This window comes from Salvia hispanica, chromosome 3, assembly GCF_029641045.1.
Source record: "Salvia hispanica isolate PSC_SH4W2 chromosome 3, Shi_PSC_v1, whole genome shotgun sequence".
In the NCBI taxonomy this organism is placed as follows: Eukaryota; Viridiplantae; Streptophyta; class Magnoliopsida; order Lamiales; family Lamiaceae; genus Salvia; species Salvia hispanica.
In genome coordinates this window covers 54,557,689-54,567,439 of record NC_142694.1, presented here as the reverse complement: position 1 = coordinate 54,567,439, position 9,751 = coordinate 54,557,689, and the positions used below count along the sequence as shown (strand labels likewise).

Below are 9,751 nucleotides of genomic sequence, written 5' to 3'. Positions count from 1 at the left end.
ATTAATTGATATATATTCATTTATTTAATTATTATTTAATTTAAAATAAGGGTATATTAGTTCATATAATAATTTGGATTATGGCAAAGTGACATAATATCCTTATAGCTTGGAGACATTATGTCACTAAATCACTACCCTTAAATAAATTCCTTCTACAATAAATGCCGAGCTCTTTTCTGTTCATCTATATAATTACCTACTTAATTCGTGCCGAAATAAAAGTTAAAACAAAGGGGATCAGAAATCCACTTCTTAATAATAATCAACATAAATGATTTAGCACAAATAATGAATCGTTCGCTTGGATTGAAATGAAAATGCCGAAAAAAATAGCAGTACTCCCATCTGAGGCTCAATCCGACTTGCTCTAGTCATGAGCCTGGTACGTATAAGTCGTTCATCAAGTTCAGTGGGCCTTTACAATATAGATTGATTTAATAGTAAAATGGTGTATTTAATTGTAAGAAAATATCTCCTAGTTGAATATGATTTTTAAATTTAATGTGGCATTTGGAGAGAGGTGTTAAAAATACTAAAAAAGGAAACAGTTAATTAAATTTCTAAGACTTATGGATTGAATAATACTCCCTTTATTCATGATTAATTGTCTTAGTTTGACTCGTCCAGGAGTATAATATTAAGTGAGTGGAAAATATTAGTGGAATGTAAAAGTTATTACCAAATAATAAAAAACAATTATTTATGGATAAATAATAAGAAAATATGAGATAATTATTTGCGAGAAAACATGTCCCACACAGCTGTAAAACAATCACTTGAAACATGTTTTATTAAGCAATAACAAACTTCTATGCTTTTGGCAGTGACCACCAAAATAGAAACTGAAAAAAAAAAAAAAAGAGTAAGAAAAGAAGAATGACAGCAGCTGTAGCAAATAAAGATGACTTAAAAAGCCATGAGCAAGGAGAAGGCAGCCGCTACAGAAGCAGCCATCCACACCAACGAGCTGGTGGCCGGTGCACTCGATGGGGCGGGGGCCGGGGCTCCCGCGTCAACAGAGATGACGAGCTTCATCCCACCGTCGCAGTGACCTTCCTTGCCGCAAATGTACCACTTCTTCCCGGGCGCGTCAAGGGCAATCTTGTCATTTCCGCTGTTGTAAGGGCCTTTTAGTGCACCCGATGCGTTGCATGCTTTGAAATCAGCTCCACTTACCGGAATTACATTGTGATCTGCTGCAGTATACATGAAAACTGCAACCAACAAAATTAATATTCTCTCTTATCAACATTAAAAAAAAGAGATAATATTCCCTTAGTCCCATAAAACGAGTCCTATTTGATTATGTCACGAGTTTTAAAAATTGTAAGAAAGTGGGTTAAATAAGCTGGAATATGAGTCTCGCCTATGTATAGTATTAGTATTAGTTTTATAATAAAATATGAGTGAAATAAGTTGATAAAATGTGAGGCCTACTTACCATTTATGACAAAAGTGAAATAGAATTCTTATTGTGGGACAGACCGAAATAGCAAAACAAGACTCCTATCGTGGGACAGAGGGAGTAGTAAAAAGGAAAAAGGAGATTAAACATACTTAGATTATCTCCAACAACGAAAGTTTTCCCGGCCACCCATTGAGTGTAGTTAACCTGTAACTTCCAGCCTTCGGTATCTCCAACCATATAATCCAAGGCTAGAGCCGGAGCCACGGCGGCGGCGACCAGGATAGTGATCAACAAAGCTTTCGATGCCATATCTCTTTGGAATTGAAGCTTGGTTAATCAAAGTTATTAGTTATTTGGATGTTGTTTTGTTGGAGATAATAATAAAGATAGTTGGAATGGGATATATATAGGATTGTGAAATGGTATAATTAGAACATTTTGCCGGCTAAGAGCAGCAGAATACATAGTCTTGGTAATTCCCCCTAACAATGCTAATGTCAAGGCTGTAATAAATAGATATGTCTAAGTTAGATAAATCCAAAACATAGGTACTGTATGGTTTCGGCTTTAGCGATGTATATTCCAAGGGTTTAAGATAATTAATCGGTTAAATCGAGGTTGTTTCATGAAACTAAAGAATAATTATATAGTAGTATAACTTACGCATTCTAAATTTGATTTTCTTTATATCCTTGTAGTAGTCGGTCCAAGGATAGAAAGAAAATCAAATCTTGAAGAATATATTGTCACATGGTGAGTCTAGATCACGAAATTTTTACTCGTGATTATAAGCTATTCACAAAATTAGGCTAAAATGCTAAAATGTAAAAGCATAGAGAAAGAGCTAGAGAAGGAGATAAACTTTAAACCCATATCTACTGCGACTATAGCCGTTGTTGACTGATTTTTTGGAGGCTAATGGATTTTCGGATTTAGTTTGGTCATTCTATTAATAATATTTAGATTTTATAAAGAATGTAATTGTTAGCTAGGATATGTTAATTGGTTGATTTGATATAATTTTTTGTTAATTATAGAAAATTAATTTTCATGTTTCAGTTTTTTTTGTTTGATTTTCCGATATATGGTGCAATTTTGGAGTTTGGATTTCAATTTTTCGTTTTTGGATAATATGGGTAAAATTTCAAATTTCGGTTCGAATAAGTTTTCATAGTTTAGATTTAGTTTTTCGAACAATTTGGTACGGTTTGATTTTCATTTTCACAAAACTTTAGTGCGGTATAATTCAGTTTGGCCAAAAAATCGAACTTAAAACTAAATACGTACCCCTAATGATGGCCACCTCCCCCTAAACACGTTTACAAGGTCTTCTCCTTCGCCTATATTGCAAAGTCTCTCTATAAGATACGCTGAGAATGGTATTAGGCCATCCACAATGGGGCGGAGGATAGCCTGGAGGAAGATGCATCCTCTGCCTCTTCGTCCGCCACTGTAGGCTCGCGGACGATGGCTTCTCCATCATCTGCGCCCGATGCATCCTCCGCGGACCGTGGTATCGTCCGCCCACTGTGGCCGACGCGGACGATACCGCGGACGATAGAACGCGTTTTTGTTTTTTTTTTTCTATTTAAACACTCAATTCCCATACCATTTCCCATCTTCCAATTTCCCATCTCCCAATTTTTCTCTCTCATCTCTCACTTTCCAACTTTCACACTAAAAAAATGAATCCTAGCGGCGACGAATGGAGTACATCGGAAGGCATTACTCGGGCCTGGACTCGGGCTTTATTCGATTGCGTTAATGATGCTGCGACGGAATGATTGGCACAAATGGAGCACTAGCGTGAAGCGGCGGAGCAGGCGGCGGCGGCGCAGATCCCTCGGCCGATTCGACGTCGGACGTTTGTCCCCAGTGAGCACAACGTAGCTCACCAACGTTTGTTCGCAGAATATTTTGCCGAGCAACCACGGTGGGGCCCGACGGTTTTTCACCGCCGATTTAGAATGCGACGAGATCTTTTTCTCCGCATTGTCCAAACGTTGGAGGGACATGATGAATACTTCCAGTATCGGGCAGACGACGTCAGCAGACCCGGACTTACGCCGTTGCAGAAGTGCATGATTACGATCCGACAGTTGGCCTACGGCACCACGACGGATATGTTCGACGAGTACCTTCACGTCGGTGAGCCAATTGGCCGTGATTGCCTGAAGAATTTTTGTAGGGGAATTGTGGAGGCTTATAGCAGCACATATTTGCGAAGGCCGACTGCTGAGGATTGCCAGAGCCTGATGAGGATGCACGAGACGGTGCACGGCTTCCCTGGAATGCCAGAGAGCATCGACTGTATGCACTGGCAGTGGAAGAATTGTCCGACGGCGTGGAGAGGCCAATTTACTAGTGGATACAAGGGCAGCCACCCGACGATGATCCTCGAAGCCGTCGTTGACCATCGGCTCTGGATCTGGCATGCATACTTCGGTGTAGCCGGGTCGAACAACGACATCAACGTCCCCAACTCGTCCAACCTCTTCACCGATCAATGCATGGGTCGTGGCCCGACCATCGAGTTCACTGCCAATGGACGCCAATATTATATGGGGTACTACTTGGCCGATGGCATATACCCAAGGTGTCCTATTTTTGTGAAGACGATCAGCTGCCCAATGGGTGAGAGGAGAGTGTTATTTTCGGCAATGCAGGAGGCTGTGCGGAAGGATGTGGAGCGGGCTTTTGGTGTGCTCCAATCGCGTTGCGCAATAATGAAAGGTCCAGCGCGTTTGTGGTTCAAGGAAGTCATCGTCGATGTCATGTATGCGTGCATCATCTTGCATAACATGATAGTCGAACAAGAAGCTGGACATGTCACCGATTGGGCCGATGATGAAGGTGGATCTAGCTCCAGCACGGCGACCCCGCCTGTCGTTCGAGGATTACAGATGAGCTTCAGTGAGGTTCTAGCTAGACAGACCTCAATGCGCAGCCAACAAAGACCATGCTCAGCTCATGAACGACATGATTGAAGAAGTTTGGAAGCGTAATGGCCATTGAGAATTTGTAGTTTTTTTTTTATTTCGTACTGTAATTTGAACTTTCAATGAAATGAAGTTGTTTTTTCCAATTTTTGTAGTGTTTAAATATTCAAATAATAAATAAAATATTCAGAGCGGGCTATAGTCCGCCTCATTGCAGTTGGAAGGGTAGGAGGATAGAATGATGATATGACGATTATAAGGCGCCCCATTGTGGATGCCCATAGGCGCTATAATAATTTTTAGAGGGTTATGACTTTTTCCGGTTTTATTTATTCATTTCATTGTAGGAGTATAAAACTCATTAACATCTGGGATTTCAAAAATGGTTGTAGCCAACATACCATGGATCACTATGATGGCTGCATTCATTTTCAGTCCGATTTTCTTTCCAATTAATAGATAGTGAAGGATATGGCTACAATCCATTCAAATATAGTACTCCTTCCGTCCAAGATAGTTTGTCCCATTTTTTTATTTCGGTTTCGTCCTATATAGTTTGTCTCATTTCATATTTTACTATTTTTTGTAATGGAGCACATATTCCACTAATTCATTACTACTCACATTTTATTATAAAAATAATACTCACATTCCACTAACTTTTTCAACTCATTTTTCATTTTTTCAACTCATTTTTCATTTTTACGTTATATTTCAATCAAACTCACTCGAATGCATCGTGAATGGGGGGATATACATAAAGTTCATATAAAGACTGTTAATTGAACTTACTCACGTAAATGTACTTCATGTATCAAATTCAATGCATAACAAAGTCTAGAAGTTTTGTGCAGAGTGTAACTTTATGAACATAGCACTATTAATGGAGCATTTTTAATGTTCTCAACCGTATATTGTTGGAACTTTATACTATCGAATATAGTTCAGTGAGAAATTGCAATAAATTTAAACTAGATTATGCTTCAAACTTTAATTAATAATAATTGGACTATTAAGTAATTGATGCAAACAAAATAACAGTACATGCTCATGGGGATAGATTACGAGAAACAAGCAGTTAATATATTTCTATATTGCAAATAAATACTTCCATAGTTCCTTCATAATTGAGACAACTCTCTTACTTGATTAATTATGAATTAAAGCTCGTACAGTTTCAAAAGTTTCTAATTTTCAAGGATAAAGGACGGAGGTACTATATAAAAATAGGACGTGCAATCCACTACCCTTTTCAACGCATAATCGTTAAGAGCATCCTCATCGGTGCTTGTGGGGAAGGGCGGGGTCCGTGCAGTTGGCACGACATGTTCATGTCCGCCGTTGTGCTCTTGCCAACGGCACAGCTCTGCTCGATGCATCAAGCACGTCAATGCCGTTGAGCAGGGCGACGTGGCGCGTTCTATTGGCCGTTGGCATTTCTTTCAATTTTTTTAAAAATAAAAAATAATACCAAAAATTTTAAAAAAATATTTTCGGATTCCAAAAAATATAAGCGTTTTATTACCATTTTCATGAAATTTTTTTAAAAAAATTTTAATCCCAAAATCATCTATAAATACACACATTCATCATCCATTTTTTTTATACAAATTATATGGGTACTTTTAATGCATTTTAATATTGTGAAAAAAATTTTATTTAGATTGAATAATAGAATGGTGGGACTCTTGAATATGTCCTTACAAAAGAGCATGGATGTAAATGTAGTGCTCTTGCCAAAGAGTGGAAAGAAAAAAATGAATAAAAGTGGATCCAGACCTACATGCATGCTCTTTACATCCATGCTCTTTACATGAGGATGCTCTTATATTTTCTAAAATGCTAATCGGGTTAAAGTGAGACATATACCCATGAACTAAGATAGTAGGTTATATATACTTTAAAATATTCAGACACTTGAGTTTAGAATAATTTTTTGTAAGACAAAATACATGCAGTAGAGTTTCAGAGCATTCTTTATTGGAAGAGTCATATAAAAATTGTTTATGCATCAGATTATATACATGTGAATACAGTAAAACCTAAAATGATCTAAAAATAACAGCAAACCGAAATATTATAAAATGATCTAAAATTGATTAATTATGGTCTTTCGTGTTTTTAGTTAATTATTGACATCAGATCGCTAATCTTAGGACCATAATTTGGGCTTCTGTATTAAGATATTCACATTTTTGTTTTGATCATTTTCTCATTAAATAATGATAAGAACTTATAATAATTTTTTTAGTGTTTCTTCTACACCAAAGTGCGCTATAGTAGAAATGAATTTTCATGAAAAAAAAAAGCCTAAAATAAATTTGGCGTAATTTATCTTTCTTGGATTATTTGAAAAGGGGCTTACCAATTTGCCTTAATTATGAAAATATGCGAAATTAATGATGTAGCTCAAAGGCCTAAAATTACTGTCGTGTAAATTACGTACTACTCCCTATCATTGTTATTTGCCTTAATTATGAAATGGAGGAAATTAAATGATATAGCTCAAAGGCCTAAAATAACTATCGTACAAATTACGTACTACTGTTTTCTTTATCATTGTTATTTGCCTTAATTATGAAAATGGACGAAATTAAATGATGCAGCTCAGAGGCCTAAAATAACTACCGTATAAATTACGTGCTGTTTTCATCATTGCTCTAATTTTTGTTATACCATATACACGAAAATGAAGTATTCAATTAATTAGTAAAATGAAACGCACATACACGGATTGACAATTTCAAATCCTACTGTAATCAACTGCAACTTGCTAAGACAGATCTATCGTTACTCCTCCATGTTTCATTTCTTGACCAAATAAAAAATAGTATACTAGTAATAAAAAGAAATGTAAATTTGGAACTGCATAATTTTCCATCCTTATTTTTCAACCTCATCACCATCTTTCTCTTCAGAATTTTGCTTTCTCATGCCCGAAACCAACGACAACGGCGACTGCTTCGTCCAACGCCTTATATCGTAAGCCTTCTTGATCGGCTTCCTCTCCTTCCCCCCTTGCCTCCTCTTCGTTATGGCGATGGCGAGGTCGTTCGGGAACAGCGTCTGCCACCAGAAAGCATGGAGAAGCGTGGACACAAACAGCACCGAAACCATGGTCGAAGACATGAGCGACAGCGACAGCGCCAGCCCCTTGCTTATCACGCACGGCACTTGCTCCGCGTACTTTATGGTCGCTATCGATGCCGTCGTCATTGGAAACGTGTAAGACCACCACGCCACTGAAAACTGGAATCCACGGAAGAAGTTTATCCGCACAATCAAGGAGCAGTAGAGAAACAAGGCGATGAAGAAGCAAGTCCGAGCCAATCCATCAAACTCCCCATAAATAGCTCCCCAAGCAATGCTCGCCGCAGCCGGGGTCGCGATGAACATGGAGTATACCGGGTGCAACTCCTTCGGCAGCGCCTCGCTCGTAGGCAGCCTCTGATATAAAGTTACAAACACAACGAGATAGTGCGCGAACCCGATCGCCCACAAGAACTTCCCGGCCTCCATCCACCCGACCTTCGCTGCCAGAATCGCTCCAACGAAGTTCCCGACGACCGAGAGATGGGAAGAGGGGTTTGCCACTTTGCAGAGGCGCCTCTTCCCTCCGGAGAGCCACTGGCCGTAGACTTTGAGGTCGAGGAACACGATGGGGGCCATGAACACGCACCACACGGCCGGGTGGAGGTTCCCCGGGGCGATGCAGGGTGGCACGCCGATGGCGAGGAACATGCACACGATGGAGGGGGCGAAGAAGAAGTTCACCCTCACCGGGTGGAAGTACTCTCGCTTCACGGCCTCTAAGTAGAAGGCGCATTTGAGGGTGTAGGTGATGGAGACAGCGACGAGGACGGATAGGGCGAGCAGCCAGATTGAGAGGTTGATTATGGGTGGTATCTGGAGGAATCGGGTGGCTGGGCTCGATGCCAGAGCCCGCCACAGGATGGCTTGGCTGCTGAGGCCGAGACATATGCCGAAGCAACCGATTGGAAAACGGAGGAGGAATGGCCATTTCTTGTCCTTTGGTAGAAGTATGTCCTCAGAGTCCTGCAACAAAGATGACAAAAAGGATTGATCACTGAGTAGTTATTTCTGTTGGGTTGTAAATCCATCCCACATCGGAGGATGAGGGAAGTTGGACTGTCCAATCCCAATTAGTTTAATGTTTTTGGGGAGTAACCCAAAAATTGGCCAAAAGCAGACAATATCAAACTGATATGCAGTCTGTTGTCCTAACGGATACCTTGACTTGATCGAGTTCGGGGCCGGTGAGAGCAGCAAAGTATCTTCCAGCTGGAACACTTTTGTTGATGGAGTCATCAAGCCCACAAGAGGCATCATTATACTGAGAATCAATCCCACTTTCCTTTCTAAAAGGAAGCAAGGAATTCTGCTTCACAAGACTAGACTTGGTCCTGAATATGTTGAAATCGCCTTTCCTTGTTTCCGCTTCTCTTCTATCGGCGGAGCCAAACCCTCCGAAGCTGTTCCCACTTCGGGGCAGCGCCGTCTTCCTCCCCTTTTTATCTCCGTTGAGCACAGAAAACCCGGTTTCCAGCGAAACCTGCCTGCCGAAGTTCTGGTTCTGTCTCTTCACTTCATGAAATTTCATCGGCTTGTTACTCATTCGTTTTTCTTTATGATCAGCAGCTTTCACGGGCTTGTTTCGTTTGCATTCATGTTCGTCTTCTTCCTCCTCCTCTTCTTCTTCGGGCACTTCATGGATATCCACAAAGTTTGATAATCCATTTGGAGATGTTCTTTTGGTTTCTTTCATCTCCATTATTTATTTATTTTTGTAATGTTGGCCTGACCACTAATATGTATTTTACAAGAAAGAAGGCTTGAATGTATATAAGTTATAATGTAATGTATTTGTACATTGCTTCACATGTAATGCCACCTTTGTAGAGGTTCACGAGAATGCAGTTCCTTTAATGTGGTTGGTTTGATTTAGTGAACTTGATTGTTTGAAGGGTTGTTTTCACTCGTGAGAGGTGATCTTGCATTGCAGCAATTTGTGGCTCAAATACACAGAAAAGTGTGTATAGGTGTTGGACAACTATACGACTTTTCGAGGCATGAATTTATTTTTCTCCTAAAGTTATGGAAAAGTATTTTCCGAGAATTTCACGGGCATGAAAAGAGCAATAAAGACAAGCCCAAAAGTCAACAATCGAGAAGAATTTGATTTATAAGGACATGGACCACATATTTCATTAACTTTTTTACACTCCCAATTCATTATGGTATTAAAAAATGAATCTCATATTTCACTCCTTTTCTTCCTTTACTTTTCTTTACAAAGTTAAACAATTTCTTAAATTTTATGCCGAGTCAAAATGACTCTTTAAATAGTGGAGGGATATATTCACGATTCAACATTCACAAC

At 39.5% G+C, this 9,751-nt stretch overlaps 2 protein-coding genes across 2 annotated transcripts; both read right to left on the bottom strand.

Moving 5' to 3' along the window:
• Window positions 1–761: 761 nt before the first annotated feature.
• LOC125210666 (mavicyanin-like) lies at window positions 762–1,791 on the bottom strand. Its single transcript, XM_048110227.2, has 2 exons — window positions 1,561–1,791; window positions 762–1,217 (listed from the first exon to the last, which is right to left on the bottom strand). Exons 1-2 carry the CDS (start codon window positions 1,718–1,720, stop codon window positions 910–912), a joined length of 468 nt encoding a protein of 155 aa, XP_047966184.1. The 5' UTR covers window positions 1,721–1,791; the 3' UTR covers window positions 762–909.
• A 5,239-nt stretch (window positions 1,792–7,030) lies between these two features.
• On the bottom strand, window positions 7,031–9,210 carry OZS1 (C4-dicarboxylate transporter/malic acid transport protein). The gene is made up of 2 exons (XM_048112677.2): window positions 8,603–9,210; window positions 7,031–8,406 (listed from the first exon to the last, which is right to left on the bottom strand). The coding sequence occupies exons 1-2, from the start codon at window positions 9,140–9,142 to the stop codon at window positions 7,234–7,236; spliced, it is 1,713 nt and encodes a 570-aa protein (XP_047968634.1). The 5' UTR covers window positions 9,143–9,210; the 3' UTR covers window positions 7,031–7,233.
• Between the last annotated feature and the right edge of the window lie 541 nt (window positions 9,211–9,751).